Source organism: Chlamydotis macqueenii, chromosome 1 (assembly GCF_036417535.1).
Source record: "Chlamydotis macqueenii isolate bChlMac1 chromosome 1, bChlMac1.mat, whole genome shotgun sequence".
NCBI lineage: Eukaryota > Metazoa > Chordata > Aves > Otidiformes > Otididae > Chlamydotis > Chlamydotis macqueenii.
Window position 1 is genome coordinate 101916463 of NC_141556.1, and position 20322 is coordinate 101936784.

General features: G+C 46.1%; 1 protein-coding gene across 1 annotated transcript in view; it reads left to right on the plus strand.

Annotated features, from left to right (window-relative positions):
* PTGFRN (prostaglandin F2 receptor inhibitor) overlaps positions 1-8140 on the plus strand; it is a 72200-nt gene extending 64060 nt beyond the window's left edge. Inside the window, exons 8-9 of the mRNA XM_086752963.1 lie at positions 5705-6010; positions 7282-8140. Of these exons, the coding sequence (XP_086609089.1) occupies positions 5705-6010; positions 7282-7448 (473 nt within the window). The 3' untranslated portion in view covers positions 7449-8140. The remainder of the gene's footprint in view (positions 1-5704; positions 6011-7281) is intronic.
* The last annotated feature ends 12182 nt before the right edge of the window (positions 8141-20322 follow it).

Sequence of the window (20322 nt, forward strand, 5' to 3'; positions counted from 1 at the left end):
GAAGGCTCTGCAGAGGGATCTGGACAGGCTGGATCGATGGGCTGAGGTCAGTTGTACGAGGTTCAACAAGGCAAAGTGCTGGGTCCTGCACTTTGAGCACAACAACCCCATGCAACGCTACAGGCTTGGGCAAGAGTGGCTGGAAAGCTGCGTGGCGGAAAGGGACCTGAAGGTGCTGGTTGACAGCTGGCTGAACGTGAGCCAGCAGTGTGCCCCAGTGGCCAAGGCGGCCAACAGCATTCTGGCTTGTATGAGGAATAGTGGGGCCAACAAGAGTAGGGAAGTGATTGTGCCCCTGTACTTGGCACTGGTGAGGCCGCACCTCAAATACTGTGTTCAGTTTTGGGCCTCTCAGTACAAGAAAGACAGTGAGGTGCTGGAGTGCATCCAGAGAAAAGCAGCGAAGCTGGTGAGGGATCTGGAGCACAAGTCTTATGAGGAATGGCTGAGGAAACTGGGATTGCTTAGTCTGGAGAAGAGGAGGCTGAGGGGAGACCTCATTGCTCTCTACAACTACCTGAAAGGGGGTTATAGTGACTTGAGTGTTGGTCTCTTCTCCCAAGTAACCAATGATAGGATGAGAGGAAGTGGCCTCAAGTTGCATCAGAGGGAGTTTAGGTTGGATATTAGGAAAAATTCTTTACTGAAAGGATTGTCAAGTATTGGAACAGGCTGCCAAAGGAAGTGGTGGAGTCACCATCCCTGGAGGTGTTCAAAAAACGTGTAGATGTGGCACCTTGGAACATGGTTTGGTAAGCATGGTGGTGTTAGGTTGATGGTTGTACTTGATGATCTTGGAGGTCTTTTCCAACTTAATGATTCTATTCTATTCTAACTTGTGCAATGAGCAGGATGTTGGGCCCTAACCAGCCATGCTAGGTGGAGAAACCCCATCTGGGCCTTTCAGATGGGCTGAGAAGCTGGCCCCTCTGCAGTTGTTGCTGGTCCTCTGGATGAGACCGGCAGAAGAGCTGCAGGGTACAGCTGGAATCTATGTGACAGCTGTTAAGGTATGCAGACTTCCCTTGTCAGTCTGCCTTCTTGGCCTTGAGAGATGGAGGGGACTAGAACAGTTGGATAATGGAGCAGGTTAGGGGAAGAAGAGGAGCCTTAAGGGCTCGTATGATAACAAACATGTAGCTCCTTGGTAGTAACCTGTTTTCCCTGTATCTCATCTCTGATCTATCTCTATGCTGAGTCAGTATCACAATTTAATTCACAACTGGCATGGAGAACTTGCTTTTTAAATGAGTGCCAGAATGTTAGACAGACTGTGAAAATAACAGGGCTTGTCTCATCCCAGTGGGGAAATAAAGCACATTGTTAGGGAAAGCTTACACCAGGTAATCAGATAAACAGAGCAAGAGTTGCCAGCATCTCCTAGAAGAAAACAAGAGACAGCAGTACAGGCATGATGTTTCCATTTGGGAATGTGATGAGAAAGGAGAGCAGAGCAATTGCATTTGACTTTCTCCTGAGGGGCATGATGGCTTTCAAAGGCCATCTACTCTTCTGGTGTCAGAGCTGCTTGCAAGGCTGTGTTTCGGGCCCTCTTGTGAGCAAAGAAGGATCAGGGAATTTCATAGGATCTCTTGTTAAATGTGTGTCGAAAACACTTTAAACACACTTGGTGTGCCAGCCAGCTCTGCTCTTGTGCACATAGACACTCAACTTTGCAAGCATGCGTATGGGTTAGTATGTATGCTTCCTGTAATAAATTGAGGTCAGGTGCTACCTCTCCTCAGAAAAATAAAGTACTTCCAAGGAGCTGGGGAGAAGTTAAATGACCAATGATCTTTGTCAGTGCCCTTCTTTGTTACAGCTAGTTTGATCCCTTTGTTTCTAGAAGCATTATTTAGGGGTTGGACCCTTGTCTGGCAGAGGCAATTCAAAATACTCTGTGTGTTTGTGTGTACCCACCCTGTGGGAAATTTTCAAAAGGGTGGAAAAGGCTTTGGCGTGCCTACTGTGTGCTTTAATTTCCTCTGCTTCTTTGAGACCCTGCTGAAACGGAGTGTGTATTACTAAGCTGAGTACATGGCAGCAACTGCTCCAGCTAAAGTGCTCCTTTGGCTTGGCAGCTGTGGTTGGTGTTTTGAATTGATATGAGGGGAGCATGTGTGTGTCAGGGGAAAATAGTAGTTCTTCTGTGCCCTAAAGATATAAAAGCTGCTTCTGATATTTCTGTTGAATACACATTTTCACAAACGATCTCTCCAGACTTCCCAGATCACCCTTTCTTGGGCTACGTGCTTAGGGATTTAAAAGTATTACTTACTGTGCTTGAAAGGAAATGATTTTTTTTTTTATCTGCCCCAGACAGACCCAGTGGGCACTCTCGAGAATTTAACAAAACCAGCTTGTTTACCTCTTATATGGCTTGAAGTGGTTTGCTCAGCTCTCTAGGAAGCCCTATTCAACCTCATTTAAATGTAGTAAACAAAAAGGGTCTCAAAATTGTGATTCAGCACTGTAACAAGATGCTGAGAGAGCTCCATTCTAAGCAGTGGAAGTGTATGGTTCCTAAGAGCTGGTCTAGAAATAGGATTCCCTGTTTTGAGGAGTGGTTGGCCAGGGAAGCAGCTAAGACCCAGACAGCTTAGTCCTGTGTGTCAAATGGAAATGTGCATAAAGATGTGCTTTACATGTTGATGATCATCACTAACTGAGGAGGGAAGGAAGTGTAGCACCACCGTTACTCTGCTTGCCGAGCTCTGAACTGTCCAGCTCCCAGTGCTTTGTGTTCCTTTATGAAAGCAGCCAAGTTGTATGAGCTGGGGACGCTGAGGTCCTTGATGGCCTTGTGAGCTTGGCAGTGGGATGTTACGCTTTCCTGTAACGTGGGGCACCTTGTCCAGGTGGAGCATGGAATGAACCAGTGAAAGAAACCTTTGTAGCGTTAAGTGTGAGTGTGGTTCTGGTGGTTGGGTTTGTTTTTGTAGACTGGGAACAAAAATTGTGAGAATTACTTGTCAATGTTGATTCAAGATGTATGTGGAATAGTACAGATGCTTTTGGGGACTCATTTTATGTCAGTAAAACTACGTATTCATTAGCACTTGGGAGCTGCTAGACATGTTCATGACTGATCTTTAGAGAGCACCTGATATATGTCCTGGTTGTGCTAAATTTTCCCGTGTTGTTATTGCATGAAACCCAGAGATATATAGAAATGAATCAGATGGCTTTGCTGTATGAAGCTATTTCAAGAAGGGTAGTGACAAAGAGTACTCGGAGCCAAATTCTCCCTCTTGCTGTCTGTAGTGAGTCACTAATTGCGCACTGTGTATACTGACTAATAAAACATGTTGGCATAATACTGTTGTCCCATGTTGTGATTACAGAAGATAGATTCAGCTGTTTCAAAATGACAGCAAGTGCCTGTGCTCATCTTTGTATGAGGGAACCTCAAATTAACTGAGACTGAAAAGAAGGAATTCTTCAAAGGTAGCAAGTTGCCTGGCAATCTGAAGGCTGGATGATTTTTACATATATGTCTCTCTAAATTTATTCTTTAAACCTTTTTTAGCAAGTGCAATGGTGTGTTCAGAGTAGTTTGGCTTAGCCTGGAAGGTGTCCATATGCTCTTACAGTACCTGGAAACATAAGCGCTAATGGCAGCCTGGATGATCTTTGGAAGGAGTTGGTCGTTCCCAACCTGACTGCCTGTGGACCGGTGCTATTGCCGTATTTGGCATAAACAAGCAGCAGAGACCAAGAGTAGTTTATAGAAACAGAGCTTTCTCCAGCAGAGGCCCTATTTTCCACAGACAGTTGGATGAGCACACAAAGCAGAGCTCAAAGTTTGGTCCTGTTAACTGAACGTGCATTTATGGTAATTTTTATTAACTTTGCTTTCAGGAGAAGCAGTCCGAGTGCTGTGCCAAGTAACTAATAGCAGTATGATGGGCAGGAGTGATTGTTGTGAGGGCTGCTGATCCGTATGACCTATGCTGACCTCCATGTAGAACTGGGAGACCTACTCCTGCTGTAGGGCTGCAGAACAAGCCAGGTGCTCTCCTGAGGTTCTGTGCTGTCACCCGAAGCACCTGGCCATGGCCAGCAGGGCAGGAAACTGGCTGGTGTCCTAAAACAGTTTGGTCAGGCAGCGTCTCTGGTAGTAACATCTGCTTTCTAATCTTTTTGTTTTGTTTTTGAAGATGTGTGTAAAACCAGTGCATGTTACAAGGAAGTTAATTATACCCCAAACAGTGGGTGGTTTTTTTTTTTATTGTTTTGTTTTGTTGGGTTTTTTGGTTTTTTTTTTTTTTTTGTCTGCAGTAAGGGGAAATGTTCTACCTGGCCAGCTGATGCTGTACTTCAAGTAACAGAGCTGAGGGTTTCCCTTTACTTCACTTTACTTTCAAATGCTAATTTAAGGTTCCCTTCTTTTCCGAAGTGTTAGCTTGCTTGATAGAGGCTTAAAAATTGTCTTCACTTATATCTGCAAAGACTTAAAGTATAGCAGCAGGTTTAGGGCTTTAATTTTTCCATTAGCCTGGAGATCAAATGTGAAAGTTTAGAGAAGAGCAAACTCAGTTAGATGAAATATCAGTTCTAAATTTCAGGTTACTAATACTGTATTCTTCAGAGATCTCAATACTAGCAAATGGAGGTTTGATGTATCACCAAAATCACTGGGACTGCCTTAAGTACGAAAAAGTTAATCTCTGTGCACACGTTCTACCAGTACCCCAAACTCAGGACGGAGATAGTAACCTCTGTTTCCAGTTTGGGCCCATCAGTTTGCTAATGTGCTAGGAAGGGGGACAAGCGAGCAGGTTTTCCTGTCTATGCTCTAGATCATGCCAGGTTTCAGACTCTGACAGGTGTTGCTGGGCTCACGTTAGCAAAGAATAGCGGTGATTTGTAAAGCAGATACTCAGCTACATCAGCCTAATGGGGTTAAGACTGAGATCTGCTAATGGGATCAATAGGATCTTGCATGAACATAAGGAGAACTGATAATGAACTCTGACTACCTGTCAGCTATGTTAAACGTGGAAGGTGTTGCAAATGCATTTTATAGACTATCTCCTTGGGTGGTAAGACTTCTACAATGCGTGATGCCTCACGATGTGTGACAGTAACCTACTGTCAAACAAAAATCTATAAAAGCATCGTGGTCAGGCTTTGCTCCTGGGTGCTTTGTACTTCTGTAGGTAACTTTTTGTGCTCTCTGTAGAATTTTTATGTTCATTTAGGCACGCTAAATGCAAGGAAGGGGCCTTCAGGAAAGAGGTTTCTGTAGGCCCTGCATGAAGATAATATTAGCAAATCACTCTCTGCTCGCAAATACCTAGCACTTCCACTCCCTTTTCACTGTAAGTTCAGCCTAGTTGTAGAACTTCTTATGACACTAGGCCTGCTTGATCTCTTGGATCAGAGATTAAATATAAATTTTAGGATAGCAGACAGGAAAGCAAGAAATCTCCTCTTTGTCATCCCTGTGGTAAGACACTCTTTCTGTGCAGCTACATTTTTTTCTGCCAGTGCATTTCATTGCGGTTCACTGCTTGAATCCTCCTAGAAAGGACATGTTCAGAGCACTTCGTTTTTTTTCTTTCTTTTCTTTTCTTCTTCTGTTGTCAGACCAGCGTTGGCTATGCTGTTTGCAGATCAGCCTTTCTGCTGACAACTGGCACTATGAACACTCTTCAGAGCTCACAAACATGTTCAAATTCTTCTTTGTCCACAAATGCAGATGATATGTCCTTTGATGTGTCCTGGTTTGCGGTGCGCTCCTTTGCGTTGGACAGAGAACCAGTCTTGCTAGCCTCGCTGGACCGTAAAGGGATTGTGACACAGAGCAGGAGAAACGGGAGCAGTGATCTCAGCCTGGAGAGAATCAGCCCACTGGAATTCCGGCTCCGTGTGCATGGCTGTGAGGACCACGACTTTGGGAACCACTATTGTGTAGTGACCCCATGGGTGCGGTCTGCCACTGGTGTATGGCAGCGGGAACCTGACATCAAAGCCAAACCCATCTTTCTGTCTGTGAAAATGGATGGTAAGAGATTGCAACATGTGTTATGTAACACCTTTTTTGGTTGTTGTTTTTTAACACCTTGTCTTTCTGTGACAAGTATTCCTCATGGCTGTTTCCAAAGGTGTTTGTGATAATCTCATTAGACACTGTTATCCTTTTCTATTGTTTTGCAACTTCCAATTCCAGATTCCAGATTCTGTAGACCCGGTAAGCCTTGAACAGATCACACTCGTCAGACTGGAATGTTCTCTTTCCTGATCATCTCTTGGTGATGTTTTGCATAGCTGAGGTGTCTTTCAGTCAAGGCATGGTATTCTCTCAAAGTGTTAACCCTTCTACTGCCTGCAGGAGGAAGCCTTGGTTAGCACATAGGGCGTGCTGAAGTAGAATCGCATTGTGGTTAATATCAAAGCTGAGAACAGAAAGTCAGCTCTGACTCCTTCCTCCCTCCCCTGACCACAAGACGTACTGCTCCTTGCACTTAATGCCTTGTCTGCTTTCCAACCTGAGTTGCAAGAGTTGCTAGACTTCATGAGAAGCAAGCTACACACTGGATGCTGCATTCAGCACGTAGCCGGGGAGGAAAATTAATGCAGGAGGAGTTTTGAACTAGTTGCTTTCTTTTCAGTATTTCCAGGAAAGGTTATATTGGGAAGTTCCATGAACTTGAAAGGAATCAGAGGCTTTTGTTCTTCTTATTGTGCAGATAACTATTGTAACTGTACTTTCCAAACTCCTTACAGTTCTTGACCTTGCATTTTAACTGAACAGTTGGTGCCTACAAATAAAATTTCTTGTTTAGGTACCAAATTTGGAGTTTGATTAGACAGGGTTGCTGAGTGGCAGTGAATATAGTGTATGAATAGTTCTAATCAAGCAAAGCGTAAAGGAGTCCACTCCTTACATTTTGGAAATATATTGCAAAGTGCTGTCTACCTCTGGGGAAATTTTGTAAGACTTTGGTTTGGAGGAACAGGTAATGGGATACCTTTTGGAACTAGCACTGCTTTGCTGTCTCACGCCAAGGTTCCTCGGGTGCTTCCAGCCTCCCTGAGTCTTTGAAATGGTGGAGGAAACATTAGGGTAAAGTAGTAAGGAAGTCCAGTAAGAGACCAATTTTCCAAACCTCAAAAGACAGAAATCAAGAAAGAAAACTGGTAATTTCCTTCTGAAATAATTAATCTGCCTATGACTGAATAATGTGGGATTTTCTCCCTTTTTTAGGCAAGAATAAGTAAAGGGAATCTCTGAGTTTCTCAGTGATATCTAATGACTTTGTCTTCCTCTTTCAGTTCTGAATGCTTTCAAGTATCCCCTATTGATTGGCATCGGTCTGGCCACTGTCATCGGACTGTTATCCTGCCTCATTGGCTACTGCAGCTCCCGTTGGTGCTGCAAGAAGGAAGTGCAGGAAACAAGACGAGAGCGCCGCCGGCTAATGTCGATGGAGATGGACTGAGTGTGGGAGCCAGACGTACTTGCATTTCAGGAGAGACTCACAGGGCTCTTGGACTGTGCTGAGACACTGACTCACAGGCCCAAACAAGACAGTGTGTTTCCTTTCTGATTTTAGCCTGGACCTCAAGCTTCTCCTTGTTACATGTCATGTCCTGAGAGCGTTCAGGCCATGTTTAGCGACTTGGAGTTCTCCTCTTCCAGCAGCACTTTCTGCATAGGGATCATGTCCTTTTAACGTGCAAACTGTTGAGCCTTCTTTCAGCAGGGCCCTGTGACAAAATTCACTAAGGTTTTTGTTTGGTGGGGTTGCCCCCCCCTCATCTTGATTTTGAAAAGATGTCCCTGTATGAAAGCATGATGGGCAAGGCGATGGGTGGGAAATGGGCTGGTAGAAGCATTAGACTTTCATTGCATTAATCAATCTACTTTTTCCCTCTACTCCCATCGCACCATCCAGTTCCCTTTATCTGTCCAACTTGGTATCTCACAGACTTGACTGTGTTGGATTGAAGGCTGAAGAAAGTTGCTCTGCTGGTGCCTCATGAGGCTGTTCCAGTAAAGAATTGGTTTATAGTTGTCGCATGCCTTCTCTTCCCTGGCTTTCAAAGGGTTTGCAGTTAACCCTGAAACATAATTTGCCTGGAAGGGAGATCTTTGAGACACTTTTAAAAAAACTTTTTAAATTTTATTTTTGGTGCTCGAAGTTCTTAGCTGAGGTGAAGAGGGGCTAACTCAGCAACCCTGAAGAGTTCAGTCCTCAAACTAGTATTTGTTGGATGTCTGCTTATGGCCTCTTTCTCCCTCACCCTTCCACCTTCTTTTCTCCCCACTACAGCTGCTCACGATGTGCCTGAGACCCTGTTCTACTTGTGACAGGGGGGCATGTGGTGTCTAGGGACAAGGCCCAACCTTCTGCTGGCCTCAGCAGAGAGGTGGGAGACCTTGCCCCACTGGTGATGGTGTGACTTATGAAAAAAAAACAAAATTATGAGTAATCTTTGTCTGCAGTTGGTTAACTGATCATGTTTAGAGAAGACTTGTAAACCATGTGTTACCAAATGCACAGACCAGACTCCATTGCTGCTTCTGCCAGTCACTCAGTGGTAGCCTTGAACCTGTGCACAGTTTGAGATCTGCAGTAGCTGAAGTGCAGCTCAGGGTAGGAATAGGAGCCAGCCCAAGAGGACAGCAAGAATTCTTCAAGTTCCAGTGATCCTGAACTTGTGCATGGGCCTGCAGCAGGGCTTTCCACATGGGTTTGAGACCTATTTCTAGGTGCTAGAGTGTAGAAGTCCTACTTTGGTCTTCCACATACACTGACCTGGGCTCCTGAGTGGGAGCAGCTCCTTTTCCAGGCACTTCTGTCTTCCCAGCACAGCTGGTGTTTTAAGCAATAAAAGTCAGAATAAAGATACTGTGTATAAACAAACAAGGAAGTAGGACTGTTCCGCAGCCTGACATCACAGCAGGTTTGTCTCGCATCAAGTAGGATGAGAAATGTAGAGTTGAGGCCAGGGCTCAATCCTTTCCGGATTTTTTTTTAAGATAAAGGATCCTAAAGGAGAGCACGCATGGAAGGTAGTGGCTGTGGTGTGATGTTGCCGATCCAGACATTAGTTGTGTACTAGATGATCTGCTTCACTAATAGCTCATCCCACTGCACATTCCAGGGGAGCTGCAGGTCAAGTATCTGTGCTATGAAGGCTTCATTTCGCATTAGTGTTTGTGGAACCTTGCACTCAACCCTGTGGGTATTCCAATTTATTTTTTTTTTTTGACATAAGTTTTCTTTGTGTGGGTTTTTTTTCCTGTCTTGTTTTGTGACCTTTGTTCTGAGGCTGATGTGAGGGTTTTTTTTCTAGAAGACTGTTCCATTTCCCACATGCGTGCAGTCGTGTATGTACACATATGTATGCATAGAGATATCCAGTGATTATTTTGAAAGCTGAATGTGAGACATCTTCAAAATAGACTTGATTTGCACAGTTGGGGCTTGCAACTTGTTGTTTGACTCTTTAAGATGTTTCACGTGGTATTCCAAAACTGAGACACCCAAAACCTATAAACCTCTGGAAGACTTTGGCCTGAACATTTATAACTTCTATTTCTGACCTGATGTTTTTTTTTTCTGGAAGAGCTCTGAAAAGGCTTGTGTTGCAGGCAGGCATAGCTGCCTCTGCTGAGAAGCAGGGCAGAAGCAGTCTCTAGCTTCTGCTGTGAAAGCCCAGCAAACTGTAGTCATGCTTTTCAAAGTAAGGGAGTTGAGGAAAGGATTCACTCGGATATTACTCTGACAGCAAGAACTTTTCTTCCTCTCCTGTTTGTCTGCTGTAGTGAAATCTTGCTTTTTCCCTGGATGTTATGAAACACCATTCTGACATTTGGGATGCTGACTGTCCTTCCTACACTGATCTAGCAGCATCTTTCCTGCATTAACATCTCCTTTCTTCATGGAAGGCCTGTGACATTGGGGCATCTTGGGAGGGGTGGTAGTGGTATTGAAATCCAAAGCATAGCATCAGTCACTTTCTGTCCTCGCAGACCGACTACTTGTTTACGTGCTCTTGGTTAAGTTTTAGGGAGAGAGGTTCATGACTGTAATGCAATAATTAGGGAATGAACGAGCAGGGAATTGCCAGCTCTTTCCAAGCACACGACATAGCACAATTTCTCCCTGCTGGAAAAAAACTCAGGGTTATTTTGGTCAGGGCTCCCTGCTCCTCTAGTGAAAGGTCCCCATGTCCTTAGCTAATGCTGACCTTCCCTCATGGCCCATAACGAACCATCTTTGTCATTCCAAGTGAAGCAAGTTTGCCACTAGCTCATACTGCTGCCAACCCATCGGAAGGCAATGCTGCATCCCCTTCCACCTTGTATTTGCTGTAGTTGGAAGGCTAGAAGCTGAGGGGCTAGACTTCCCTCCCACCAGGTTTCCTTCTACTTGTGCCAATTTTGTATTATCCCCTTTTTTAAAAATACAATGAGAATCTTATCTCTAATGAAAAAATAATCTAGATCACTTTTTGTGTTTTTTATTATTATTATTTCCTATGTGACTGAGGTTTGTGTGAGTGAAGGGATGTGTGCATCTGGTTGTGTATTAAACCTGCAGAGTATCAGGAGAGTAAGCTGCCTGAGATGCAGTGCAAACATCTGTGTTCTCCCTGCTTCAACCTATGGTATTGTCAAAGTATCCTAAGGGCTCACGTTGATCTTCCTTTGTTTGCATTGCCACATCTCCTGGTTAAGCTGGTAAGTTCCTCCAGGGACTTGGAATTTTGATCCAGGACAAGCTTGAACATCATACAGCAGAAGGGCAAGATATTTTCTTTCTTTTGTTTTAATTTCAAAGTTATAAAATAAAGTGTTCGGCACAATTCTGGAATGCAGGTACTGAATAGTATACAATGAATTGTATACTGAATAGTATACAATGCTGTGTAAAATGTTTCTTTTTATGTTTAAAATAAAGAGCGAGCCTTTTTGATTATGTCTGTGCTGTGGGTCTGGATGTTTGAGCTATGGGCAATTCTTCCCTTGTACCTTGCATGTATGTTGAGGCAAGGGTTTCAAATGTAAACCTTACAGTCCTGTTTCTAGCACTGTTTACCTTGTTAGATAAGCATGAACCTTATTTTACACTAAATTTTAAATATTTGCCTACATTTGTGTGATGAATTGGGGAATGTAATTGTTTTCTGAGTCTATCTGGTTTCTACCCCACTGGAAGTCAGCCTTTTTGTTGGGGGAGTTTCATTTTGATTACCTAGGGCCAGGAGTCACAGTTAAGAGTGTGTGTTTAATATCTGCTGCAAAACCTGAGCATTCAATGTTGAATCTTCCTTGAACCCTTTACAGGAAGAAAATCAGTAGTGTTGGAAGTAAACTTCCTGCTTACCTTGCCAATGGGTGAATTTAGGACTTCCCCCCCCCCCCCAAGCAACCATGTAGGGACACCATGATAGTACAGCAAGGAGGTGACTTGCTTTCCAACAAGAAGTTGCTTGAGGCAGAAGTGGTTTTGGGAGGCCATGACAGGCTTTGGCAAGGTGGGTTTGCATTCAAACTGGTGCATGCTCTGTCTGAGATGGCTGCAGTGCAGGCCTGTTGACAGCGAAGTGTGTACCTTTGGCTTCTTTCCTGATGGCAGTGTCACAGCTGGCATGGAGAGATGTCCTCTGTCTGCTTACAGGAAGCTGGGAGGTGGCATCAAGGTGTAAGCTCTTAAGGGGTGACAGGGACAGCTGAGAAGGAGAAATGTCATAAATGGTCTCTGATCCCTCAGCAGAGCTTTTGGCAGCTGCAGATGTTTAACACATACATGTCCATGAGTTGAGTGGCATGCTTGTAGAACAGTAGTCGTTGGCCTCCAGCTGTGCAGGTTACAGCTTACTGGTAAATTTAGATTAGCTTTATGCAATCCTCTTGCCTCTCCCAGCCCCTGGGATGACCTGGATCTTAATACTGTTCTTGTAAGTGTGCTAGGATTTTTATAATAAAATAGCTGAAACTTGAAGTCTGGAGATGAAGTGGGATACTTGCAAATAACTGCCTTAGTGTTGCGGTGAATGATGGGAGTTACAAGGTGATGCCGGAGACTTGGTATCTGCCGTGGGTTCAGCTCAGCTACCTGCCTATAGGGGTATCTAGCTGCCTACTGTCACAGAGGCAGTCTGAAAAGCACATTTGTGCTAGAGCCTGAGAGTTTAGTTGCTTCTATAGAAGTTGCAACTAGAGTTGCTTGGCTGTGCTTATTCTATGACAGAGCCTAGTTGTGCTGTGATGGCTCTGGCTGACTGCCCTGCTCGGGTCAGGGCCAGTCCTTAAACCTCTGCTGGGCTGAAGCTGATTGGTGTTGAGTAGGGTGCATGAGAAGACCTGTCTCCTCTTTGTCATGTGAAGGTGAAGCCTGATCATGCAAATCTCCCAAGGAAATGTATGTCTTTTGCCTTTTCAGTGAGACTTCCTACATTTCTATGATTGCAGAGGGCTGAGGTCTGCACAGCAAGTATCAGGACAGGTGGCGTTTCAAGAAAGAGCCTTTAGCAACTGATTGGACCTGTGGGACATGCTAACTGAAGAAAAAGCCACGGCTCATTCTTGTACAAGGTAAATGCATCTTAAATACAGCCCTTTGCAGGGGATTTTCTTTCATTACTGAGGAAGACAGCATTAGACTGTAGCCAACAGATGACTGATACTGAGAGCTCCAGGGGAATGCCTGAGTTACCGAGGAAGCCAGGTTCTGCAGATTTCCAGGTCCCTCAGAAGAGTTGCCGCAAAGACAAGCTGTTCTTCTCTCCCTGGCAGCTAAGTTGCATTCCACAAAGTGCCAGAAGTGTAAGTGCATGTCTGCTTCCACTTCTGCCAAGGGGGTAGAAAGGCAGGACTTTGCAAAGCAGACTTTATGAAAGCAAGTTAATACTGTATCATACTCTGTTCATGTGGGATTTTATAAACTCCAGCATGTACTGGGCCTTAGACTAGACCACAGACTTAGTCTGAGTGCACCTCTGCTGGCTTTAGAAGTGAATAATGAAGCTGTAGATAGATGGACATGAAGTTCAGTTTCTTGTTGGCAACTTAACCTGCCTCATGCCTTCTGGTTCCTTGTTTGTATGATCCTGCCAATGATTTGGCATATTCAACAGACAGCAAGGAGTCTCAAAGATACCAAGTTCCCAAAAGTTTCTTAAAGGATAGGGCTAGAGAGAAGGAAGGATGCTTCCAGAGCTCCTCCAGCAGAGCTGGCAATATACATGTACCAGTTACTGGGCATCTGAGAATCTATGGAGATGTCTGAGAGGACAGGACTGGTGTTGCCTTTGTGGGTCTTGTTGCCTCTGTGCTGACTTCAGCTCTACAAAGGTCTTGGGCATGGTGTGCAGCGGCTGGGATGCTAGGGCTGTGGTAAACGGAAAATATCCGTGCTGCTTAGCATCTGCCTGGATATATGAAAGCTGTATGTGGCTACAGCCAAATGCAGGTCCTGAGTGCAAGTACACCTCCCCTTTGGTGTTCAAGTGCATCCTCTTCTTCCTGTCCTCAACCTTGTTTGCTCATTTCCTCCATGTTTTGTTCCCTCTGCCTCGCCTCTTTTGTTTCCCCTTCTTCCCTTCAGGATTCTCTTCTTGCCTTTGTATCTCAGCATCTCTAAAGACGATGCTCTTTTGCACTCATCTCTCTAGAGGAGAGCAGGGGTATGATGTTGTTGTGTATCCTTGAATCATCTGCTGAGAGCTCAAGCTGCAGAATTGCGGCCCAGTGCCCACTGCAGATCATCTGCAAGGGTGGCACCACACACGCGTGCATAGAAATATTTTGTAGTCTCTTTCCTCATGAAGACTCCAGACAATGTGCAAGGAAACAAAGCATCTCTGACGGGGAAGTGATTCCAAAAAGATATTCAGATTCCCTTTGCCAAAGCAGAAGGGACAGATTTGCTTTCTAAATAAGATGGTTTTGTCCTTCTTTCTCCTGAGTGGCTGCTTGCTATCATAACACAAATGCTACTCAGTGTCTGTCTATGAGTTCCAGACAAGCGACTGCTGTGCTGAACATTGTACCTAGTATGAAGCAAAGTCATTTCTCAAGATAACAATGATGGAATTCGTGTTTAATAGCCAGGCTAGCCACCCTGAACTTGAGAGACAGGTACCTAAAGAACACAATTTATCTGACCTACTTGAGACATGTATTTTAGAATAAGAACCTGAAGGTACCTATTTCTCACCATTAGCTGTAAAGGAAAGTTAAGATATGAGAATTAGGCAAGATAAATGTATAAAAGTATTGGCAGGTCGGGGCTAAGAGAAATGAAGCAGTGGCAACTTTCTCTACTGATGGGCTAGTAGGGAACGAGGGAGGAAGCTGCAGCAGATTGTTGTAGTCATTATTCAACCAAGTGACAGATGATGGGTCCTCAAGATCTTTGTAACAACCATGCTCACATAACTTATATTTTTGTGAGAACAGTTCCGGGATGGATTTTAATCTCGACTTTGTTACTTGTATAACAACTCTGCCTTTGCATAAGAATAGTCCTTGTGTGACAGTTACCAGAATGGATCCAATCCACTCTAATTGCAGTTTTTATCCTTGCGCAGACTACTAGTCTTCAGCCATGCAGCTTTTCTGTCATGTGACTACTGGAGACAACCAAGTCTCATACTGGTGTGTTATCCACAGTATCCAGTCCCTCTGAAGGTGTTTCTTCTAGTAACTGTACCAATTGTGAGTGACCAGGCTTCTTGAAGTATTTAGAGTGGAATCATTGTCATAAGTCTTCCAGCGATAAAAAGGATATGTCTTTCTGCTTTGTCAGGTGTTTGGCCATCTTCCACAGGGACAGACCTTACCAGCTGTTTTCTGTCACTACCCACTATCTTCCCCTCACCACCCCCCCAGGGGCTGACAGGCATAGCCTCTTCCTCAAGCTCGGATATGTCCATCTCTGATGTCTCAGGGAAAGCTCCTCCAGCTCTGAGTACCCAGACTGGGAGAAGTGTACATTTTCTTTACAGATAAGATTATAAGGTCCTTCTGAAGCTATAGGCTTTTCCTGTACCCTTTTGGGTGCATAGTGAGGTGTCCTTGCCTGGTGCCATTATCTTTTTCTTTCTCTCTTCCTTCTGTCTCCTGCAGTCCCCTACCTTCATCCAGAAAGGTCTTTTGTAAGTTGCTATTGTTTAAATTCCCCTTCCTTGACATGACTGTATACAGTATTAACAAGATGGCTCTCAGGACCCTTGGGCATGGCATTGCTGTGTTTAAGCCCTCCCTTACCTTCTGTCAGTGGTGGCAGCAGCATGTCATCTGAGTGTCACCTCTTCCCAACTTGACTGAGACCTGTGTTTCAGCCGTGAGAGATGTTCTCCAAGTCTCTGGGAGTAGCAGGGGAGGTGCTGCAGGCTCTCTTAGGTAGAAGGAGTCAGGCAAAAGTAAAATAACTGGTGCTGTGTTTCAGTACTGGGCACATACTTTATCAACCCCTTGAGTGGCAACACTGAAGGAGGAGTTGTTTTCACACTGAGACTGACAATACAAGTGCAAAGAAGTGAGATCTAGCGTGTACATTTGCAACTCTTCCTGACATCTCCATTTAATCAAAGCTGTATATCCTGGAGGCTTTCACTGGAGTTCACTGCAGCTCCTGCCTTTTGTTTGAAGGAAATTTGTTTGGCTTAGTGTAAATATAATTTAGCCTTTCTGTGATTATAGCCAAAACATCCTCCTTTAGTGCAAATGGAGGATACTAGCAGCTATAGCATCAGTATTGCCTACACCACGTTCTGCTGTTCTGCTCTTGGGATGCTTGTGCAGCAACGAGGGCAACATGGGGTGGTGTTTTCCAGAGTGCTCTACCCAAACCTGAGGAGGGTGAAAAGGTGGTATAGAGAGGTGCTGGATGCCCCATTCCTGGAGACATTCAAGGTCAAGCTCGACAGGGCTCTGAGCAACATGATCTGTTTGAAGGTGTGTCTGCTTCTTGCAAGGAGATTGGACTAGGTGACCTTTAAACGTACCTTCCAACCCATTAGATTCTATGATCTACTGCATGGCCAGATACAGCTGTCTGATAGCTAAAGACATCCAGACCACTAAACAGCATGTTAATACTACATTTTGAGTCCAGGTCCCTCTGGCAACCCTCCAGGCTGAGTTTCATTTGACACTTGCGTATGTGTACTTGGAGAGAAACTTCATATTTGGGTATTTAGGAGCTTCAAAAGGAACTGAACTGGCAGTCCTGGGATTTTTAAAAGGGGCTGCTCTGGCTCTGCTATTGGACCATGTAAAACTGCTGCTTTTTGTGTGATGTCAGAGGAGTGGGAAAGAGGGAGTTGTTTCGGGTAGATGAGCAAAGACTTTGCTAGGTGAGCTGTAAGTGTAGTTCTGCCATTGCTCCCTTGCTTTATCACTTCAGGAGCATAGCTGTGTATCACTCCCATGTTGTTCATAGTGCTGGGTTAGCCACGCTCCTCTGGTGCAAATGGTACTTTAGCATCCTGGCTGGTAAGGATAGGACTTTCTGCCTACGTAGGTGACGGGGCTTCCCCTGGTAGCCGTTGTGCTGCTCTGTGGGACCTGCAGCCTCTCTCTCTTCAATCTCAGCCCTGCAGCTTCCTGCCTACAGCTCCTGGATGCTCTGCTCGCTGCAGTGGGCTTAGGGTGAGGAAAAATCCATGTGCTTTCAGATTCACACGCTGCCATCAGAGGGAGGCATGTGCTTCATGAAGCACTTTGGAGACCCTCTGCTTACCTGTAGGACTGAGAAACACACATTTTGTCCATCTTCCACTCAGGGCTGTTAGGAGAGCACCTCCCTGCTGCATCCACGGGTGCAGTGGGTTTTGGCAGCTGGAGTTGTCATTTTTCCCAGCTTAGATGTATTTAACAATTGACTGCAGCAATGGCTGTTTAATTCCCTTGCTAACATTTACAGGCAGCTATTTAATTTATTTTTTTAAACCCTCTTCCTTTTGGAAATCCTGTAATCGAATCCAAGCTCTGTCAATCTAATTAGTTTTGAAATGCAGCATCTCCGTATCTTAGAGACCTAAATAAGCAGCTTAATATTAAAACCTAGCTTCTCTCCCAACACGGAATACTGTTTTGTATTCCCCAACAGAAGTTCCTACTGAAAAACAGCCTGCTGCGATTGCTTTCCCTCTTACTCTCTCTTAACCCCCCTCCTCTCTTTCCCAGCCACAGGCCCTTGCTGTGTCCATCGGGAACCGAAACAACCAGGTGCAACCCTCTGCTACCTGCTGCTTTGCTTCAAGCAGCCTTTTGTGATGCTGCTTGCTTAACAGATACTGATGCCGCTTCGAACGCCAAGGCAGAGAGGTCTGAGGGCGGCGTGCGGCAGCTCCTGGTGCCACATGGAGCTGAGCTGGGCAGGGAAGGCTGTCCTTGCGGGCTCCACAACCATGTAATCAGACCCCACACATGCTGTGAGCGGAGGATTGCCAGGATTTACGGAAGGTGGGCTGTGCCTCCTTGGAGCCAAGCCCTGCAGCCAGAGGCGAGTGGCCTGATGCAGCACAGGAAAGGGCAGCTGCTGACCAAAGCCTCTTTGCTGAGGTGCTGCACTGCTGGCTCCTTCCTGGGGTGCTGTGAGGAGCTGGCATGGAGGATGTGAATTAGCTCCCTTGATGCAGCATCCCTCCTGGTCCCCAGTGGCTCACTACTGAGAGCAGCCGGAGTCCTAGAAAGCTGCAGTTGCACAGGATGAGTGTTTCTCTGCTTCCAGCCTGTTCTGCTCTTAAATTTCAATTGCTTTGTTTTTCTTTAATGGTTTGTTTCAGTTCCTTTACCAATGATACTGTGGTGTTTTGTTTTTTGTTTGTTTGGTTGGTTTTTTTTTTTTTTTTTGTTCAAAACAATTGCAACAGCCTTTCTGTGCTGCTGTGGGTTTTGCTTATGAAGACTCTGTCCTTGCCCTGCATTGGAGGAGCCGTGTCCCACGAGGGCCCAGAACGTGCAGGATTTGAGTAACAGAAGCAATTCTTCCCATTGCCATGGAAAAAGGTTGTCATTCTTTTCACCTTTGCTAGACTCCTTTTTTCATGGCTGTCTGGTTTCCCTGGGACTGGCTGGTGGCTTAGTTTGGCAGCACGTCAGTGGGGAGACCTTTATCCACAGAGATCTCCCTGGGCTCCAGCAGCCCAAGGTGAAAGCCTGTCTCGCTGCAAGGCAAGCTCCCAGCAAAGCGAGCCTGGCTCTGGCAGGACCTGGAGGACTTGGGCATTTGTGCTTCATCAGGAGGTTTCTGCCTATGAGAGTTTGCCCGGGGGATCGCGGCTGAGCCTGCCGGCCTTGGGGAAGCCAGGCTACCAGCTGGCTCCTGCTCTGTAATTGGGGGGAAGTAACCAGCTGCCTTTGATGTCTGAGCTGGGCTGAGAAAACCTGACAGCAGACTTCAAAGTCTGTTGTGCCAGCTTCTCTGATTATCTGTAGGCTTCTGGCGCGTCCCCCAGGACTGACAGATTATCCTGGCTAATGCTGTGCTCTTCCCTGCATCCCCCATCCTGCCTGGCACCAGCCCCTCGCTTTCAAGGATGCAACTTCCATCCCATCCCATCCCTCCTCCCTCCTGCTGCTCCCTGGTCACTGTGGGGATGTGGCATTTTTGGGCAAGGGGACATGTCTCCTGAGATCTGTGAAGCTAAGGCAGAGGAGGCATTTTTGGAGATCTTGCCTGTAGCCTGCACTCCTGGTCTGTATTTCTCATCCCCATTTGGTCACAAGAGCAACCTGAAATGCAAGGAGCTCGTTACGACTGTCCTTTGCAAGGCACCAAGGTGTTTACAGCCAAGCAGGCACCATGTGCCTTTCCCCCCCAAAAGCCTTTGTGGAGCAGGGCTGGCTCCCATCCTTGCTCCTCCAGGCAAGGTCACTGAAGGAGGAGAGGGCTGTGTTGCCTTTGCTCCTTTTGGCCTCTGCTGGGACCTTGTTGCATCAAATTAGTCTCTAGGTCCCTCGCCACCTGCGCCTCAGTGCCCGGGGAGCCCCAGGGTGCTTGTCTGTGTGAACAGAGACGTGGAGGGCAGGTCACTGCTGAGGGCTGGCTGGGATGGGGGTGAGGAGACGGCAGAGCTTTGGGGCTGAGCAGAGACCCCAGAGCTCACACTCCTCCCTTAGCAGTTTGCTTTCACTTGGGATGTTGCACAGTGATGCCAAAAGCTTGTGGAAGAGCCCACCCTTTTAAGAACGGTTTCTCTCTTTTTTTTTTTTTTTTTTTTTTTTTTTTTCTTCCCCAGAGGATGCAGCCTCAGCAGTGACTGAAAACCCTTCTTATGCAAAGCTGGATTTGCACAAGACATCATTTGAGGTCTGGATTTCTTTGGAGTTAGAGTTTGTTGCTGCTTTTTAGGAAGCAAAGTAGGTTGTCTCCTCTGCTGCAATGGGTGGAAGCCAGCAAAGAGAGTGGTGGCCTCAGGTAGAGGAGATGGGTATCATGGCCGCTCGGCCACCTTGCTGCTGCCCTAACCCTAGGCATCTGACTGGGGCAAGGGTGCTCAGGGGGACTGTATAGCTGGGCAGGGGATCTTGGTTACAGCCTCTCCCCTATGCTTGCCTCATCACTTTTGGGTCTCAGCAGTCTGTTCCCCTTAAAAACCAACACTGAATGTGGGGTCACCTCCTTCATCCTCAACAGCTTCCTCCGTAGTATTTCTACCCTGCTGTGGGAGCAATCCTTCTTTAACCCCCATCTTTCCCCAGGGTCCTTGTGCAAGGGGAGCATCTGCTCAGCAGTTGTTTGTCTGGGAGGTTTTGAAGTCCCTGTGGATGCTGCAGGTTGTTTCTGTGCTCTTTTAGGTAGAGTTTGGCTGCACAGGGCTTGGTAATGCTTTCTGTGCTATATTTTTGGTGATCTTTTTCTGGAAAGCTTTGACCCAAAGTGGCTGAGTGGCATCCAAAAAGGGTGCCTGCAAAGGGATCCAGGGAATCAGGAGGAAGGAGAATGGGTATGAAGGCATGTAATTAAAGATGGTTGTCATTTGCATGAAAGCCAGAGCCAGTGCTGTGGGCAACCTGACCTCCAGCCTTGTGCTCTGGAGTGGGAGATGATGGTACCGTGCTGGGGTGTGCTGAAAGGTGCCCCTGCTGCTCAGACGCTGGTGGTGGCCGGGCTGTGCCGAGGGCTGGGGCTCAGTAGGGTTTAATCCTCACTGCCCTGGTGCAGCACTTCAGCTCACCAGCTGAGTTGGTTGGGCACTGCCTGTCTCTGAGGAGGCGAGTCCTCTGCTCCTTGTGGGTACTGGCAGGCACCCTCTGTGCTATCCAAAAAGTGTGTTTCCCCTTGCTTCCCGTCCTGTGTCTTCCCCAGGAAAATAGGGCAAGGGGATCTTTCTTCCCGTGGATTTGGC